General features: G+C 42.5%; 1 protein-coding gene across 1 annotated transcript; it reads left to right on the top strand.

Moving 5' to 3' along the window:
• Window positions 1-716: 716 nt before the first annotated feature.
• LOC106607897 (adenylate cyclase type 3) lies at window positions 717-17,165 on the top strand. The gene is made up of 20 exons (XM_014205376.2): window positions 717-2,458; window positions 4,278-4,427; window positions 5,632-5,762; window positions 5,958-6,069; window positions 6,687-6,814; window positions 6,974-7,132; window positions 7,256-7,421; window positions 7,556-7,657; window positions 7,769-7,878; window positions 8,003-8,164; window positions 13,381-13,468; window positions 13,550-13,666; window positions 14,502-14,773; window positions 14,895-14,976; window positions 15,182-15,340; window positions 15,521-15,667; window positions 15,744-15,860; window positions 15,968-16,094; window positions 16,175-16,299; window positions 16,470-17,165. Exons 1-20 carry the CDS (start codon window positions 1,781-1,783, stop codon window positions 16,656-16,658), a joined length of 3,321 nt encoding a protein of 1,106 aa, XP_014060851.1. The 5' UTR covers window positions 717-1,780; the 3' UTR covers window positions 16,659-17,165.
• The last annotated feature ends 3,343 nt before the right edge of the window (window positions 17,166-20,508 follow it).

The following is a 20,508-nucleotide window of genomic DNA, read 5'->3' as shown; positions in this document are numbered from 1 at the left end:
AATTGAGGGGTGAGGCCCTCACAGGGGCCAGCCTGATGGGAGGAATTGGCATGGAAACTGTAACCGTGGCAGCTGCACTTTAAGCAGGGGCACTGGGAGCAGCAGTGCTAGGAACAGCTGCACTGGTGAGACTGGGGACATTGGGAGTACTGGTGGCAGCAGTACTAGGAAAAACTATAAGTGGACTGGGAGACTGAGACAGTGGCTTACAGCAGCAGACTGTGTTATCTCTGCTGATGCTGTATGTGTGTGTGTGTGTGTGTGTGTGTGTGTGTGTGTGTGTGTGTGTGTGTGTGTGTGTGTGTGTGTGTGTGTGTGTGTGTGTGTGTGTGTGTGTGTGTGTGTATTCCTATTTGTACTTTACTGAGACTTTACAGAGTGCACTGACATTATTTGCTGACCATGGCCAGTTAATGACCTAGAAATCATAATAAACATGAAGGATAACTCAAGGTGTGTATCCTTTGTCTATGATTATGATTATGGTCATGATGAGGATGCAGGATTCATAACTTACTTCCCGAACTAAACCCACAATAAGTATGAGAACTACCACCGCCTCCCTTCTTCTCTCCATTCCCTACCTCCCTGCTCCATCCTCCATTCCTCCCCCAAGACACAATAACAATCCGGTAATTAGTTTGGTTTCAACTGCGTTAGCAACATCAGGGAGAGAGAGGGGAGGGCAGAGAGAAAGAGAGGGAGAGTGAGAGAGATTGGTCTGTTTGCTGGAAAGAAAACAGTTTAAAGAATCCTTCTGATTCCAAGAGGATTAAAAGCAATTGACAATTTTTTTCCACCCTTGATCTAAAACCAGTCGTGAGTACTTATGGAATCTGTTGGATATTTACCTCAATCTTGACTATTTAGAACATTTTAGGTGATGACAGTTGTCACAACTATTTGAGTTTATTAAACAAACCTGTTGTCAAGTCTTTAAATACCACATTTGCACTAAGATTGTAATTGTTTTAGATAATATTGATTATATTGCGTTTTATCTATTTCAAATGGATATGTCTAATGCTTTTAGATTACTTTGGCCTACTTCAGAATGAATGAATAATGATATTGTGTATTTTACATATTTCAAAGTATTATCATTATTTTGTTTTCATACTGTAGTGTTGGATATGATGTGTCAGCGTTATGCGTAATTGGATAACTATCGGTTGTTATATATCCAAGGCAAAGTGAATCAAGACAAGAAACAAGTTATAATGTCTTTTTGAGATCACCGAATATCAGTCTTTATAAAAGGAAAACCAATATGATTGTATCGCATGCTGCTCTACACTGTGAGATTGCGAGGTTTGCCATGGAAACGGTGGACAGTGGCGCAGAGATAGTGACTGTGTGATCTGGTAGACGAGGGAGAAGTCTTCAAGCATCGCAAATGTTATTCTTTTACAGAGCTGACATAATGGTGAATCGGAAAACATGGACATATTTTTTCACAACGGTAAGGGGAGGTCATGTCAAACTTGGTGGTGTTAGTCAGACCAAGTCTTCACAAAATATGGTGGACGTTGTTAAAATGAGGGTCTGATGCGATTCACGGGAGACACTTTTAGTTAGCCTACTGTGGTTAGGCTATGTCATCACGTCATTAATTCCCCTGAAAATAAATGACAGGGTTTTCCTTTTGTGACATCTCACTGAATCTCTGAAGCTAAACACTCCCTGTCTGCTTGCGCACTCAAGGATCTAGTGCGCTTTGGAGAAAAATAGGATTACGGATTACCTTCACTGAGACTGGAACTCTTACTCTGGATCCAATATGTCTATAAACCGGGTTTACACAGACACGGAGCAGTCTGCAGAGGATTCTGGAGAATGTTCGGTCCCAGTCTCGTCGGACAACGGGCACGGAGCAGGTCGTACGCACGAGGTGACCGTGCGCAACACCGGCTGCTGCGTGTGCCTGCCGCGCATCATGCGCCTCACCTTTGCGCCCGAGTCCCTCGAGCGGCTCTACCAGGTCTACTTCCGACGGCAGCGACAGGAGACTCTTCTCGTGCTGGTGGTGTTTGCGGCGCTTTTCAACTGCTATGTCATTGTCATGTGCGCAGTGGTGTACACGACAGACAAACGTGCAATGATCGTGGTCGCGGCAGTTGGACTTGCTGCGGATATTGTACTCTACACGCTTTGCCGACTGCGCAAGCTCCCCGCGGCGCCTGTTGTGCGCGGTGTGATACCATACGTACTCTGGCTGATGATAGCCGTGCACGTGCTGTGCTACCTGGGGCTGAACTACCAGCTTTCCCCCCAGGCCTGTGACACAGCGGGCTGGCAGGCCTTCTTCAGTTTCTCATGCTTCCTGACGCTGCCCCTGACCCTGGTCCCTCTCCTGCTGCTCACTGCTCTGTCCTGTGGGGTCCATACCCTGGTGCTGGGGGTCACCATCGCCCAAAGGCACCAGGACAGCCTGCAGGGAACCATACTGCTCAGACAGGTAAAGGAGAGGTGGATGTGGGTAAAGATTGGGATGGGGTGAGTGGAAACAAAGGTGGGCAAAAAGGGAAGGGGTGCTGGTAGGTGAGTGCTCAGCAAAATCAATGGTGTACATTTAACTCGGAAAGTATTAGATTTACACTATTTTCGGTGAACATATGAGTCCCACTGAACTGGTGTTAAAATAACACTTTTGAAAGTTTTTAAAGATGTAACTCTATTGCAGTGTTCCACATTCAAATCTTAAAGTTTTCAAATTAACTTGATTGTGGTGTTTTCATAACTCTACTGTAGAGTAATATGCAACACCTACAGTGTTAAACATAACACTTGATTTAGAGTAAAATTGACTTACTTCGCTTAGTGCAGTCACTGTTACACTTTCTTAGTGTACAAAATGAACACCTGTAGTGTTAGAGTAAATCATTTTGGGGTGTTGTTTTAACACTATATGGTGTATAGCCTAATTTCATATTTCCCAGGACATCTTTTGAAGGGAATTGTAGAGTTACCACCCATGACTGTAATTGTTAGTGACAGAGACATGGTTATTGAATTATTTTATTTTAAAGGTCTGTGGCTTTCACCAAGTGAGTACATAGGCGAATGCCATCATTATGCCATTAATGACAATACAATACTTATATGATTAAGACTTACTTTGAGGGCCTAGTTTCGTCCTAACACAGTGGTGTTTGGAAACTCCTGGTTTTCAGGCCACATCAGGCCTGCAAGTCACATTATGCTGGCTTGCAAAGTGATGTGTTATACCAATTGGAATCCAGCCAGAGTTAGGATATCCAACAGTTGGAATTTTTATTCACCCTCAACCTGCATTCAGAATGACTGTCAGGGTTGGGTGAAGTTGGTAAGAAGACTACCTAAACCATTTAAACTGGAACAATCATTTCAGTAACGGTGCAATAAATATAGCGAACTGTTTGGATTAGTTTAGAAAAATGTATGTAATTTGCCTTTGTGTAGCATGTGATTAATCAATCAAAAACACAGATATTAATAATAATCCAGAAAAATAACACTGGGGGTTAATTTACTCCACTGAGTGTTAATTTCACTCTTACAACAGGACCCTGAACAGCTTCAACCCCCAAGCCATAAGACTGATAAGTAGTTAAATAGTTAACCAATAGCTACCCGGGCTAACTGCATTGACCCTTTTTGCACTAACTCTTTTGACTCATCACATACGCTGCTGTTATTATTTATTATCTATCCTGTTGCCTAGTCACTTTATCCCTGCATATGTGTACAAACAGTATGTACCGCAATTACCTTGTACCCCTGCACATCGACTCGTTAATCATTGTGTATTTATTCCTTGTGTTATTATTTATATATTTTTCGAATATTATGTCTTCATCTGCATTGTTGGGAAGGGCCCGTAAGTAAGCTTTTCACTGTTAGTCTACAACTGTTGTCTCCAAAGCATGTGAAAAATACACTTAACTCCTGAATCAACACTGAAAAATCAACAATGGACAATTTGCTCTGTGGGAAAGAGGACAGGCGCAACACTGGCTGGTGAGATAGGGCATGATACAGGTGAGAAGACTTGAAACATCACACACACTCCAAACTCAGCTAATCACCATTAAGTTGCCTTTGTGTGCCAGGTTATGAAAGCCAGCTGTGCAGGGATCTGTGGGACACCCTTCGAGCTGAGGGTAATTTTGGAAAATGTTGTTGAACCTTTGGAACGCAACGCTCCCTCTGCATCCCTCACAACCTCAGTCAGTCAGGACTTAGTTTTCAGCCACGTGTTATGTCCATCCCTTCCCCCATCTGCCCCACTCCCCCAGCTCCTGGCTAACTGGGTGTTGTACCTGTTTGCGGTCACTGTGGGCGTGATATCATACTACATGGCCGACAGGAAGTACCGAACGGCCTTCCTGGAGGCGCGCCAGTCCCTGGAGGTCAAACTCACCCTGGAGGAGCAGAGCACCCAGCAGGTAGATGTGTGTGCGTGTGTGTGGGCGTCTGCATCCGTGTGTTTGTGTGTGCCCTGATGCCCGAGTGCCCTGTTACCAACTGTCTCCTCTAGCTGTTAGCAGTGTGCTGTCACCTCTAGCTGTTAGCAGTGTGCTGTCACCTCTAGCGTTTAGCAGTGTGCTGTCACCTCTAGCGGTTAGCAGTGTGCTGTCACCTCTAGCTGTTAGCTGTGTGCTGTCACCTCTAGCTGTTAGCAGTGTGCTGTCACCTCTAGCTGTTAGCAGTGTGCTGTCACCTCTAGCTGTTAGCAGTGTGCTGTCACCTCTAGCTGTTAGCAGTGTGCTATCACCTCTAGCTGTTAGCAGTGTGCTGTCACCTCTAGCTGTTAGCAGTGTGCTGTCTCCTCTAGCTGTTAGCAATGTGCTGTCTCCTCTAGCGGTTAGCAGTGTGCTGTCACCTCTAGCGGTTAGCAGTGTGCTGTCACCTCTAGCGGTTAGCAGTGTGCTGCCACCTCTAGCGGTTAGCAGTGTGCTGTCACCTCTAGCGGTTAGCAGTGTGCTGGATAACCCAGCACTGCTGTAATTACAGTGTGTTGTCTCTGGCTCTGGTCTAATGGGATAATTAGACAGACTGTTGTTATCTTTACAGTAGAGGCATTGTTACGGAGGTGCAACAGTTGGGTGCTTTTTAAGTTGGTCACATACGTTCTGAGGTATGCAGAGGTGTGGGACAAGGGTTAATGTCTCTTTCCATCACTTCCCTCTTTCTTTCTTCTCTTGCCTTTTCCTCTCTCCCTTTACTGCTTTCCATTCTCTCTCTCATCTCCTCCTTCTCTCTCCTCTGTCTCCTGTCCCCTCACACAATCCTCTCTGTCATTACTGTCAAATTAACTGAGTCGACCCTAATTCACTGCAGCTGATGAGCCAATTATTATTGTGTCCCTTCCATCCTCTGTTATGCTTTTCCCTGACTGCTACTATTTGTAGAGCAAACAGTATGGGCCCTGGAGAGAGAGAGCGAGACAGAGGGAGAGAAATAAGTTAGACAGAATTCCCAGAGTGGCAAAGAGGCAGTGGAGGCTTCTGGGAGACGGGTGCAGCCAGCCAATCAGAACACATCTGACTGTTTCACATTGCCATGACGACGTGGCCCTGAGAGGATGCTCACAGAAATTATACTCCTGTCTCAAACATGCAGTGCACACGTCTGTCTCTGTGTGTGCAGGAGGAGTTGTTGCTGTCCATCCTGCCCAAACACATAGCAGAAGAGATGCTGGAGGGCATGAAGAAACAGGCTAACCAGAACGAAGTGCAGCAGTTCAACACCATGTACATGTACCGTCATGAGAACGTCAGGTTCGACAATGTTAATATAACGTAATGTGAACGTGAAGATGTGCTATCATTCAGAAATACTCATGACAATAATCTGTACTCTAACACATGGATATTGAGCGAACCTATTAAGCAATTTAGTTTTCTCTGCTTCCCCCTTTCCCCTTTCTCTCCCCCTCTTCTCTCTCTCTCTCTCTCCCTCCCTCTCTCTTACAGTATCCTATTTGCTGATATAGTGGGTTTTACCCAGCTCTCCTCAGCGTGTAGTGCACAAGAGCTGGTCAAGCTGCTCAACGAACTGTTCGCCCGCTTTGACAAGCTAGCTGCTGTGAGTTTCTCTCTATACCAGGAATCATCAACTAGATTCAGCCACGGTCCGATTTCTTTCTTGAGCGGATGGTCGGGGAGCCGGAGCAAATTACAAATCATTTTTAAATTGCAAATTGACCGTAAAAAGCCGAAACAGATATATTTGACTAAACCGTAATAATTAAAAATTATTACATTTGTATACGATCACGTGTCTTCTCTATAGGGAATAATTGGGAATAGATTTCCAAAATGAAAATCACTTGGAGTGGATTTCCTGGTTTTTGTACAGTCTTTTCTGTCCAACAATAATCACGGACCAAATTCGGCCCGTCGGCCGCCAGTTGGAGAACCCTGCTCTATACCTTGCTTTGTCTCATGGTCTTGTTTCTCTGCCTCCTTGTGTTGTTCTCTCCTTATCTCTCACAACAATACGTTATCTTAGGTGTCTTTCACATTCATCCGACTCACCTATCTCTTCTATAAGGATACTTCTGCTGTCTTTAAAATACACTGTTTATTTCTCTCGCAAACACATACAACTCATAACATACATGACATTCATATCATTCCTGTCATTGTGTCTCTCCTCTCCTCTCCTCTCGCTCTATCTCCACCCTCCCTCCCTCCATACAGCAACACCACCAGTTGCGTATCAAGATCCTGGGAGACTGTTACTACTGTATCTGTGGCTTGCCTGATTACCGTGATGACCACGCAGCCTGTTCCATCATGATGGGCCTGGCCATGGTGGAGGCCATCTCGTAAGTGAGGGGAAGGAGGAGAGGAAGGAAAAGGAGGAGGAAGGGGGAAGAAGGGTGGGAGAGGAGGGTGGAAGAGTGAGCATGAGGGATGTACAATTTAGAAAAGGATAGCATTTAGAAAAACTGAATTGAATTAACCCCTTTTCCATCCAAACTCAGGTATGTGCGTGAGAAGACTAAGACAGAGGTTGACATGCGTGTGGGGGTGCACACAGGCACTGTGCTGGGAGGGGTGCTGGGACAGAGGAGGTGGCAGTTTGATGTCTGGTCCACTGACGTCACTGTGGCCAACAAGATGGAGTCAGGAGGGATACCTGGGTAAGAAATGTACAGCAAGACCACTGGCCCAGGGAGAGGTCACTAGTAATGTCTCTGAGTGTCACTTTCATTGCCAAGAGGGTACATAGACAGTGTGTGTCTATGGGTGTGCGTGTTCTCCAGGCGTGTCCACATCTCCCAGAGCACCATGGAGTGTCTGCATGGAGAGTTTGACCTGGAGCCAGGGAACGGAGGGGAGAGGTGTGAGTACCTGCTGGAGAAAGGCATAGATACCTACCTGGTGCTGTTCTCCAAGGAAACCACCCAGGTCAACGGACTCAACATGGTAGTAAGTGATGACCTCTCTGTCTGGCCTGGTTCTATAAATTAAATGTTTTATATTCCTCTCTCTGTCTGGCCTGGTTCTGTAAATTAAATGTTTTATATTGCTCTCTCTCTCTCTCCCCACTCCTAATTTTTCAGAATAGAAACTCTCCCCAGTTGATTAACACCACAGAGACCAATGGGAGCGTCGGTTCGGTCCGAGGCACGCCCACAGAGCGCAAACAGGAAGCAAAAACACAGGTACACCTAACCCCTAACTTCCATCTTTTCTTTTAAGATTTTGATTAGATTTGACTAATTGTAGGAATTTCACTACGAGCCTATCCATGACCTCTGACCTGTGTTGCCTAGGTGACGAGCCCTCAGCGTCAAATAAAAAAGAAAGTGGATGCCAGGGAGAGTGAACAGGAACTGAACAGACTACTGCACCTGGAGCTGCTGGAGAGAGAGAACGAAGAGCCGTAAGAGAGGAGGAGAAGGGGAAAGGGAGGATAGGCTGGGGGGACAAAGCAAATAAGAGGGAAAAGTATATACTCCTCTACTCCTCTCACTCTTTCGATCTCTCTCTCTCTCTCGTTCTATCAGTGCGAAGGAGCGTCGGACCAACCCTGTGTCCCTGCAGTTTGTGGATGGGGAGTTGGAGGGGCGTTACTCTGCAGAGAAGGAAAGACAGAGTGGTGTAGCTTTCTGCTGCAGCTGCCTGGTCCTCTTTTTCACTGCAGGCATGGAGGTCCTCATAGACCCAATGTGAGTTCACACATTATATTCAACACAAAATATTAAATATACTGTACTACAACATAAACTCAGCAAAAAAAGAAACGTCCCTTTTTCAGGACCCTGTCTTTCAAACATAATTCGTAAAAATCCAAATATCTTCACAGATCTTCATTGTAAAGGGTTTAAACACTGTTTCCCAAAATTGCAGAACTTGCAGAACGGCGTAAAGTTCTGTATCCAATTTAAGGAAAATAGATTAAAAGGGAAACGAGTAGCTTTCGTCGTTGATAAACTATATATTGATAACCAGTTGTTCAGAGATAAAAAGACTACTCCATAGTTATTTAAACAATTACAAAGTTCTTATAGACGGGGAAAAAAATGTAACACAATTCTAGCCCGGTTATGGATTGTAAAAATAAAATAGAAATCTATATTTTTTATTGATCTTCAAATATAACTAATTGGAACACACAATCAGTAATTCAACATGGTGAAGATAAAAACTCAGTAAACAGAAGGCACGGTATGTGTGGATGGTGTGGTATGTTTATTTTTTTTTGTTGTTGTTATATTTGGAAAAGTGTGGCGTTGAGTGACCTTGTACCTAGCCGGTGGGGATTCCGGTGGGGTGCCCCCACCCAGGCAGTGGCAGTGCTGGCAACACTAGCTGCAGTAACCCATGGGGAGGGGGGTCACACTCGGACATTCAGAGAGGGTGTATATTATTGTGGCCACGGTGGCACAAAATCATAAGTCTGACTGCATGGAGATGCTTGGGAATATGGTCAATACGGGGGACCGTGTTGTGGGTGTTTCAGGGAAAAGGTGTACATTTGGCCTCCGTCATCTAGGATGTGACAATGGTTAATAAAATCTCTCAATTTCAGCCCATTTTTTTGCACAGTCTTGCAGGCCTTCTCATACAGCTGCAACTGTATATGCATTCGTAATTCAAGACCTTTCTTGAGTTGGGCTCTGGGATGGTGCAACTGTTGAGAATGTGAGCCTATGGTTTAGTGTGTGGGTGTATGTGCGTATCCCACAACTGTTGCGAAGGAGTAAAAGATGTTAGGGACAATATAGGATGATTCACAATAATTGTTTGCTAATATAATAATTGCTTGTAATAATGTAATTTTGGTAATGGCGAGACTGGTGAGAGGTAAAACCCTTTGCATAAATTGCCTACATTACTACAAATATTAATAGCTAATTATGGAAAATAAGAAACAGGATTATCATTTTATAAAATTTTTGACGTGTTTTTCAGGATTTTTTTGTTGTTATTCTGTCTCTCACTGTTCAAATAAACCTACCATTAAAATTATAGACTGATCATTTCTTTGTCAGTGGGCAAACGTACAAAATCAGCAGGGGATCAAATACTTTTTTCCCTCACTGTAGTAGCAATGCAAATATCATGGTACAGCTATATAGACACTCAATCATCATGTTACTTTTTAATGACACGTTTACAAACATATATTTTGATAAATAGAATTGAAAGTTGTGTCTCATTATGGTAAGTGGTGAAATAAGTATAGCCAGTTATAATTGTAATGGCCTAGCAGATAATAAGAAAAGACGATCAGTATTTACCTGGCTAAAAGAGAAGGAATATAATATCTATTGTTTACAGGAAACTCATTCAACAATTTTAGATGAAGTTTTGTGGAAAAGGGACTGGGGGGCGAAATATATTTCTCCCATGGGCAAAGAAATTCTAAAGGGGTGATGGTTATAATTAATAGTAATTTTGATCTAAATGTGCAAATTGTCCAAACAGATCATCAAGGTAGATGGATTATTTTAAATATGTTATTGGACAATAAACAGATATGGCTTATTAACCTATACGGTCCAAATAATGATGATCCAAGCTTCTTTTAAAATATATATAAGAATGTATCAACTCTACAAGCAACACTAGACTCTATTATTATGGTGGGAGATTTTAATACGGTCTTAAATACCTCTATGGACCGGAAAGGAAATCACACTACAAACTATCACCAATTAGTGGATATATGGAGACTTAAATACCCTGACCTAGTGAGATATACATGGCAGAGGCATAGTCAAGCTAGTCGTCTTGACTACTTCCTTATGCCATTCTCTCTGGCACCAAGAGTTTAAAAAGTGTTGATCGGGGACAGAATGTGGTTGGATCATCACCTAATTGGCATATATATTACTCTTACAGAATATTCACATGGGCGAGGATATTCGAATCAAAGCCTACTAGATGATAAATTGTTTAGAATTAGGACAGAAGAATTTATAACTGACTTTTTCAGACATAACATAGGTACAGCAGATCCCCTTATTGTATGGGACACTTTTAAATTTATCTTTAGAGGCCTTTCAATCCAGTACTCATCTATAAAACAAAAGCAATTTAGATCAAAAGAATCCATATTAACAAAGGAAATTGAAGGACTAACAGTACAGTTAGATAGCAATAAAAACTGTACCATAGAGGGCACAGAATAAGTTAGAGGAAAAACTAAAAGAAATGGAGGAACTTATTCAAGAAATATATTATAAAAATAAAGCGAACTGGATGGAATATGGGGAAAAATGCACCAAATTATTTTTCAATCTTCAATATAGAAATGCTACCAAAAAAGTCACGCATGATTCACAGAATGATATTTTGAAAGAGGACGTAAAGTACTTTAAGAATATGTTTTCATTTCAGTCTCCATCTCCACTAACTGAAACTAATTGTATGGAATTTTTTCCTAATAATAATGTCAAATTAACATCTGTACAGAAACACTCATGTGAAGGCCAAATTACAGAGGAGGAACTTATTGATGCAACTGGGGAGTTAAGGCTGGGAAAACTCCATGGCTAGATGGCATACCAGTGGAAGTATACAAAACTTTTTTTGATATACTCAGAGGACCTTTAATGGCATGTTTTAACCACTCCTATATAAATGGTAGATTATCAGACACGCAACAAGGTCTGATATCATTATTACTGAAACGGGACCCAAGTGGTATATATGTGATGCTCACTTTCGGTTGTTTGAAAAGGAAATAATCTCCAAAATATCATTCTTTTTTAAACAAGCCTTAGGAAGTTGGTTTCAATTTGAGTTTAATCCACCAGAAAAGACAGAACAAATAATACAACAAATATTGTGTTTAAACTCAAATATACTAATTGATAAAAAAACAACGTATTTTTCAAATAAAATTAAAATTAAAAAAAGGTATAATTTTAGTGAATGATATCATAAATAGGACTGATTTGCCTAGAACTAACGCTGCAGATAGCAGTACTGGGTGATTTGAAAAGCCATAGTCAATCAATCAATAATATAATAATTATTTTAGCAAAAATGTTTATTTTTAATTTACAGTCTGTTGTAGAAGCTATGAGAATAGAAAGGTTCAGTACTTTTGTGAAGCATCACAGCACAGTTGAAAAATATATGGCAAATAGAAATCCAAAATGGATGATGTTGAGAGACAGATGGGAGGGGCTGAATGGAGCTGAAGGGTGGGACTAATAACAAGATAACCAATGTAACACATACGGGGTGTGTAAAATGTATATAGGTTCAGAAACGTTTGTGAAATAGCACAGTTACAAATAGAAATCAAACGGGATAGACATCAGAAATAGAGGAAGGACTAAAAACAAACAAAATATAACTATTGTAAAATAGATTGTGTCTGTAAAATGTGTATAAGATGTATAAATTGAAGGTAGAAGCCTAAGTGTTTATTAGTTTACTCCAATTGGGGGAAGGGTGGTAGGGTTTGAGGGGAATAATAAAGGTATATTCTTTAAAAAGTATGTATATCTATATAGGTATGTGTATGTATATATGTGTATATGTATGCATGTATATATTTACCCCAAAAAATATATGGGGGATTGGAAATGATGCAGACAATTACATTGATGGAAGCAACAATCTTTCCGCAATATTAAGCTGATCCACCCCTTAAAGAAATAATAATAATAAAAAAACACTTTCCTATGCTTGTTCAATGAACCATAAACAATTAATGAACATGCACCTGTGTAACAGTTGTTAAGACACTAATAATTTACAGACGGACAATAAATTGCAATGTCCGTACTGTGAGACGCCTAAGACAGCACTACAGGGAGACAGGACGGACAGCTGATCATCCTCGCAGTGACAGACCACGTGTAACAACACCTGCACAGGATCGGTACATCTGAACATCACACCTGCGGGACAGGTACAGGATGGCAACAACAACTGCCCGAGTTACACCAGGAATGCACAATCCCTCCATCAGTGCTCAGACTGTCCGCAATAGGCTGAGAGAGGCTGGACTGAGGGCTTGTAGGCGTGTTGTAAGGCAGGTCCTCACCAGACATCACTGGCAACAACGTCGCCCATGGGCACAAACCCACCGTCGCTGGACCAGACAGGAATGGCAAAAAGTGCTCTTCACTGACGAGTCGCGGTTTTGTCTCACCAGGGGTGATGGTCCGATTCGCGTTTATCGTTGAAGGAATGAGCATTACACCGAGGCCTGTACTCTGGAGCAGGATCGATTTGGAGATGGAGGGTCCGTCATGGTCTGGGGTGGTGTGTCACAGCATCATCGGACTGAGCTTGTTGTCATTGCAGGCAATCTCAACGCTGTGCGTTACAGGGAAGACATCCTCCTCCCTCATGTGGTACCCTTCCTGCAGGCTCATCCTGACATGACCCTCCAGCATGACAATGCCACCAGCCATACCGCTCATTCTGTGCGTGATTTCCTGTAAGACAGGAATGTTAGTGTCCTGCCGTGGCCAGCGAAGAGCCCGGATCTCCCATTGAGCACGTCTGGGACCTGTTGTATCGGAGGGTGAGGGCTATGGCCATTCCCCCCCAGAAATGACCATGAACTTGCAAGTGCCTTGGTAGAAGAGTGGGGTAACATCTCACAGCGAGAACTGGCAAATCTGGTGCAGTCCATGAGGAGGAGATGCACTGCAGTACCTAATGCAGCTGGTGGCCACACCAGATACTGACTGTTACTTTTGATTTTGACCCCTCCTTTGTTCAGGGACACATTATTCCATTTCTGTTAGTCACATGTCTGTGGAACTTGTTCAGTTTATGTCTCAGATGTTGAATCTTGTTATGTTAATACAAATATTTACACATGTTAAGTTTGCTGAAAATAAACGCAGTTGACAGTGAGAGGAAGTTCCTTTTTTTTGCTGAGTTTAGTATGTGTGCCTCTGTCTGACAGGCTGATGGTGAACTATGTGACCCTGGCGATTGGAGAGGGGTTGCTGCTCATTCTCACTATCTGCTCCATGGCTGCCGTCTTCCCTCGTGTGAGTCTCCTCCTCTGATGATAATGATGGAGGTGGTGATGATGGTGATTATAATAATGTTTGTCTGTGTCTGTGTAAAAGATGTTCTCGAAGAGGCTCGTGTCGTTCTCAATGTGGATCGATCGAACCCGTTGGGCACGGAACACCTGGGCCATAGCAGCCATCTTTGTTTTAACCATGGCCGAGATTGCCGATATGGTGAGCCAATTTTTTCAGGTTGTGTGTGTTCTTACCTTGTTGCTATCATACTCTTCAGTGCCTTCTAAACGGTTTGTGTCTGAGTACCTATCCGGTTGTGACGAGATGGAGTACAGCTACGACCGGAAGTGATTTTTTTGTAACTGGTTAGGAGAGCATTTTAGCTAACCCTAATCATTTTCCTAACCTTAACCCGCTATGTTAATTGTCCAAACCTGCTGCAAAAAAATCACTTTCAGTCGTAGCTGTATACCACCAGAGAGGAAGAGGCGAAGCGACAGGTTTCCCTCTCACCAAAACCTGTCCAAAATAAGCCCAATGCGTTTCTATGGGCTTATTTTGGACTTAAGCTTGGAAGAACAACTCCCATTGTTAGGGTTTAGACATGAGCATTTCATCATTATATACAGGTTTCTGATACCACGTAGTCAAAACCTACCCATCCCCATAGGGGTCCATTACAGAGAGTTAGCTGTCTCTCACTGCCTGCACGCTCATTTGGAAGGCCCAACAGGGACAGCCTGTTCCACACTTTACTGCTTTTTCTGTTAGGCAGGAACAGGACTCCCGAATGTCAAGAGAGGAATTATCAGTGGTGCAGAGATGTCTAGTGGAGTGTGGAGCATAGAGAATGTGCGGCAACTGCAATGTTGCCCAAATTATGCTTGAGTTAAAATATTGCTTTAGTTTGTTTTTGTTTAAATGTTACAATGACGTTTTTGTAACATTATATGTTAACATTGCATTAGGGGAGTTATCGTGCATGTCATTACTGGAATATTGCCTTAGTTTATCGATTGAACATTTCTCACCCCAACCCCTCTTGACATTGTAGCTGAGCTGTGTCCAGCCTCCCTTCCTGTTCCTCAACACCAGTGCTGGCCTCAGCAGGGAGTCGCTAGGTGACGGAGGTTGCGCAGAAAACCCTAAACACTACAGCTATATGGCGGTGCTGTCGCTTGTGGCGACCACAATGCTGGTGCAGGTGAGCCACCTGGTCAAGCTGGGGCTCATGCTGCTGGTCATTGTGGCAACGGGCGCCGTCAACATCTACAGCTGGAGGGATATCTACGACCTGTATGACTTCATACGATTCACCAGCTACAGGTGAGAAACTGTAATCCCTCAAGTGGTGCTAAAATCATGTACCTGCATGGTAGTTATATTGGCAGGTAAAGTAGAAAGCTGTGGATACTCAATATGTTCTCTCTCCCTCTCTCATCCTCAGGATGTCTGTAGTCCCTTCCAAGTACCTGATGACAGTGATGATCATGATCATGATGATCTGCTTCTACTACTTTGCCAGACATGTGGGTTACCTCCTCCTGAACATCCTCACAATCACACCTCCGATTCACATTGAGTCAGACTTCCATGAGCATCAGCCTCTAACTCGTCAATAATACAAACTGAGAGAGACTTGCTGTTGTTACTGATCCCCCTGACAGCACTAGTCTGTATGAGCTTGCTTAAAACACTCTCTTTCTTTCACTCCACCCTCCTCTTTTTCACCAGGTGGAGAGGCAGTCGCGGAAGCTTTTCCTGTGGAAGATTGAGGTGCATGACCAGAAGGAGAGGGTGTTTGAAATGAGGCGCTGGAATGAAGCGCTGGTCACCAACATGCTGCCTGAACATGTAGCCAAACACTTCCTGGGTTCTAAGAAGAGAGACGAGGTGAGAGAGGGAAGGGGGAGTAGACAGAGAGCGAGATAGAGAGAGAGGGACAATTAAAATACAAACAAGAAGGGAGAGAGACTCAAAGAAAGGGCATTAAATAAATACAGGAAATTGTAAAAGGATGTATGACGAGCTTCAGTGTTTTTCTTACCCATCAATTTTGTTTCTCCTCTGTAGGAGCTGTACAGCCAGTCATATGATGAGATAGGAGTGATGTTTGCCTCCATCCCCAACTTCTCAGACTTCTACACAGAGGAGGGCATCAACAATGGGGGCATAGAGTGTCTGAGGATCCTCAATGAGATTATCTCTGACTTTGACAGTGTGAGTGATCTCTCTGTGTGTGCGTGTGTGTTTTAGTACAGTAACGGGATAATTAATTTCCTTGCTCCCCTGCCAGCTGTTGGACAGGAATGAGTTCCGCTTCATCACTAAGATTAAGACTATAGGAAGCACCTACATGGCTGCGTCTGGAGTCACACCCGAGAGCAACACCAACGGATACTGCAACCGCCCGGTAACCACAGCAACTGACAACACAGAATACATAATCAAGCTCAATGTATATCAGCATGACTAATGGTGCTGATGATTGTGATGATGAAGGCTATTTCTCCCCTTCAGATAGAGGAACAGTCATTGTTAGAACGTTGGCAGCACCTAGCTGACCTGGCAGACTTTGCTCTGGCCATGAAGGTCACTCTCACCAAACTCAACGACCAGTCCTTCAACAACTTCATGCTACGCATCGGTAAGTGTGTGTGTGTGTGTGTGTGTGTGTGTGTGTGTGTGTGTGTGTGTTGGTTTGAGTGACATGTCTCTTCCTCATAGGTCTGAATAAGGGCTCGGTTTTAGCTGGAGTGATTGGTGCTCGTAAACCTCATTATGACATCTGGGGCAACACAGTCAACGTAGCCAGCAGAATGGAGTCTACAGGGGTGATGGGCAACATCCAGGTAACACACATTTCCTCACCTGTCTACTACCTTCCTCTCTTTCCCCCTTATTTTCCCACCTAAGTCTTTTCCCATCTCCTCCTCTCTTTTATCTTGATAAACAGTTTTCCTTCTACATCCTATAATGTCCCATTTTTATCCGTCATTACCCTATGATGTGCTTCCCCCAGGTGGTGGAGGACTGTTATGACATCCTAAAGGAGTACGGATTCCGCTTCGTCAGGAGAGGCCCCATCTTTGTCAAGGGGAAGGGGGAGCTACTAACCTTCTTCATGAAAGGGAAAGACAAAACTAGTAGCAACGGCACTGGTCCCACCACTACTACTACCCTTCCTCACCAAGTAGTGGACCATTCCTGATCCTGACCCACACCTGCTGAAACAACAGTAGTGATTACACACGGATTCATCATTCTTATGTAACATACTCTAGACATGCTATGACAGATCAAACTTAAAAATCATAGACAAGTGTACAGTTAATGCATAGGCAAGCATACTGTTTCGACAGACTAAGAAAACAAAAACACACTCAATTCTGTACTCCAGTAGCCGCTTCTGGATTCTATGATAACTGATAGTTCAAGTGAAAAATATAAAATCATACCTTTTGATGGATGGGTACATGTACAAAATATGAGCTTTTGTGTATATATTTAGATATAGGCAACTACTTCATAGAACAACATATCACTACACCCTAAGTCCATATTGACATCAACTAAACTCACTAGTTTGCCTTCAGTATGATTATCCTCTGTTCTTTTATTGTTTTTAAATAGTCAAGCTCGGGTTTTGTAAGATAATGCCGCTTGAATGATTTTGTATTTATAATGTGTTGATAAAAAATGTTTTCATTCACTTTTATGCCGTTTGTGTGCAGTGGCGATTTTTTTACATGTAATCTCTTGGTGGGGCAAACAAAAAATGGTGGGCTGCTTGCCAGCTAAGCCACAACACAACACTAAAACAATACATGAATTGCACTATAACGGTGACAATCGGTGCCCACAAACTGTTAGGGCCTACATAAAGCTGTCCCAACTGCTTACCACTGCTACACCTGGCTTTCATCTGAGACTTGTCTGGCAGCAAAACAGCTCATTCAGCCTCATTTACTGCCTTTTTAAAAAACATACCTGATATGGCTGACTTGCTTAAACAAATGTGGTTTCTACTGACAATTGAGATGTACAAACTATGGCATTAGGGGGGATGACAAGCGGATAAGAGGCAATCCGTAATTTCAATTAAGACATTAATGAGTGAGCGACGGCGGAAATAGTCAACATAACTATTTGTTCAGCACTTTTGAAATGTACAGCGACAGAATTCAGAACATGGGCCGTTCTTACAGTGTACTCCCTGTACACCAAATCAGAACCGTGGGATAAATAAAAGGGGCATATAAACAGACAATGAAAGCTCTTACAATATTAGACGATTAAATTTTTCTAAAACAGGTTATAGGCTACATGTGCACCACCAAGTTAGAACAGTAGGAGAACTGAAGAGGTGAAAATAGCACAAATGATTAGGGTGAGGCATGTCGTTGCGTGTCAAAAAAGATCCACATCATATAACACTACTTGACGTGTTAAATAAGCTTTTAATTTAACACATCAAATCACACAATTCTATTATAGAATGTTGTGTGTGCTGAATTTTCACGTGCAAGCCAAGCGCCACCACTACTATCAGTAGCACCGTCAAAGCTGTATAAAAAAGGTTGGCAAACAAGCACACACCGGGCCACGAACAATGTGTTTACAATACCGTGTGGGTGAAAATAGACCAAATTATTAGAGTAAGGCACATGGGCTACTAACAGCTTACTACACAACATACACTTAGTATTACTTTCTTAGCTACAGTATACATATCTCCCTTGCATATTACATCCTTTACGCAGCAGCATACAAGACATTTTTGGACTCACCTTGTGAAGGTGGCGCAGCGGTCCTTTGTGGGCAAATTTTGTCATCAAAGTGGCATTTTCTGGATTTATGGTGGGAACTCTGAAAAAAAAAACACAGCCACTCCATTGAATAACAGGCTAACGTTAGTGGTTGCTTTGCAATGCTTGCAGTTAGCCACTGATTCCTTTCAAACTACTCATTGTTGAATTTACGATTTCCAACTTGTGTAATCTTTATGTCCAATGGCCGATGAGCACCGATACATTTTATCTATAATTTCTCTTCATTATTTTTCTTCATATGACAACGATTAAAAAGGATTTGCCAGTAGATTGTCAACTTGATTCATGATGATGATTGCTAGCTAAGACTTTGAAAGTAAGATGTTGACATGATCAGTCCAATCAAAACGACTGTACATATAATGTGATTTGATGTCCTTTTATCTGTGGCCAATGACCTTGAGCCTTCTTGGAAGGGCACTTGTAATAAATCAAATCAAAATGTATTTGTCACATGCGCTGAATACAATAAGTGTAGACCTTACCGTGAAACACTTACTTTACAAGCCCTTAACCAACAGTGCAGTTCAAGAAGAGTTAAGAAATATTGACCAAATAAACTAAAGTAAAAAATAAATAGTAACACAATAAAATAACAATAACGAGGCTATATACAGGGGGTACCGGTATTATAACTCTATGGCAGGACCCAAAGGGCTGACATTTTGGATGTCTACCCTTACTAAGCACTGAAACTTAGCGATGACATACTGTCCCCATGAGTGACAGAACACTGAGCCAATCACGGCGCAATGCTCCTATTTTCTGCTGGCTCGCCCCACCACCACAGAAAGCACTGAGCTAGGCTGAAACACCTGCATTTTGGAGCTGCCTCAAGAAAACAAAAAAACAGACCATGTGTGTATGCAGCTTTATTAACTGAATTATATATGGTTTTTTTTACATTGTTTGCAAACTGATATGTGACACGTATTAATGCCAACATAACATGCAAAACAGGCAAGCCCCCCAAAAATATAGATATCATAACGAACCCACAAATGCTGATGCTCCAGATACTCAACTAGTCTAAAGAAGGCCAGTTTTATTGCTTCTTTAATCAGTACAACAGTTTTCAGCTGTGCTAACATAATTTCAAAAGGGTTTTCTAATGATCAATTAGCCTTTTAAAATGATAAACTTGAATTAGCTAACACAACGTGCCATTGGAACACAGGCCTGATGGTTGCTGATAATGGGCCTCTGTACGCCTATGTAGATATTCCATAAAAAATCTGCCGTTTCCATCTACAATAGTCATTTACAACATTAACAATGTCTACACTGTATTTCTGATCAATTTGATGTTATATTAATGGACCAAAAAAATTTGCTTTTCTTTCAAAAACAAGGACATTTCTAAGTGACCCCAAACTTTTGAACGGTAGTGTGTGTGTGTTAATATATATATATAAATTGCAAAAAAATGTGCTGCTCAAAACAGCCCTGAATGATGGGTTGCCATTGTCTGTGTGTATTTCAACCTACTACGGTACAGTATTTCTGCAATCCTCAGCACAGTGAAATGACCGTAAAGTGCAGTATTATTTCTGGCCTCTGGGGGTCATTGTTGCACCATGTATGCATTTTGCATCCCACACTAAACGAATTTACTTTGAAAATCTGGCAGACTGCATATTTTCTCCTCGAAGCATTATGCCTTACAGGAAGGGACTATGACTATGTGACTGTTTTTCACAATATTGTAAAGCTCTCAAACATTCAGTTCAGATTCAAAATTTAAGAGGAAGACGTGTAACATGGGGCCACAGTGTCTTCTGATCCCTCCTGTCTCAGCCTCCAGTATTTATGCTGCTGTAGTTTATGTGTCGGGGGGCTAGGGTCAGTCTGTTACATCTGGAGTATTTCTCTTGTCTTATCCGGTGTCCTGTGTGAATTTAAATATGCTCTCTCTAATTCTCTCTTTCTTTATTTCTCTCGGAGGACCTGAGCCCTAGGACCATGCCTCAGGACTACCTGGCATGATGACTCCTTGCTGTCCCCAGTCCACCTGGCCGTGCTGCTGCTCCAGTTTCAACTGTTCTGCCTGCGGCTATTGAACCCTGACCTGTTCACCGGACGTGCTTGTTGCACCCTCGACAACTACTATGATTATTATTATTTGACCATGCTGGTCATTTATGAACATTTTAACATCTTGACCATGTTCTGTTATAATATCCACCCGGCACAGCCAGAAGAGGACTGGCCACCCCTCATAGCCTGGTT

Source organism: Salmo salar, chromosome ssa06, assembly GCF_905237065.1.
Source record: "Salmo salar chromosome ssa06, Ssal_v3.1, whole genome shotgun sequence".
Classification (NCBI taxonomy): Eukaryota; Metazoa; Chordata; class Actinopteri; order Salmoniformes; family Salmonidae; genus Salmo; species Salmo salar.
The sequence above is the reverse complement of the archived record's forward strand: the minus strand, read 5'-3'. Positions and strand labels throughout refer to the sequence as shown.

Bases quoted from the DNA above. Each gene is read 5' to 3' on its own strand.
- LOC106607897 (XM_014205376.2), top strand. From the start codon at position 1,781: ATGTCTATAAACCGGGTTTACACAGACACGGAGCAGTCTGCAGAGGAT. The intron at 2,459-4,277 runs GTAAAGGAGAGG...CCACTCCCCCAG, and splicing joins GAACCATACTGCTCAGACAG to CTCCTGGCTAACTGGGTGTT. The intron at 4,428-5,631 runs GTAGATGTGTGT...CTGTGTGTGCAG, and splicing joins AGGAGCAGAGCACCCAGCAG to GAGGAGTTGTTGCTGTCCAT.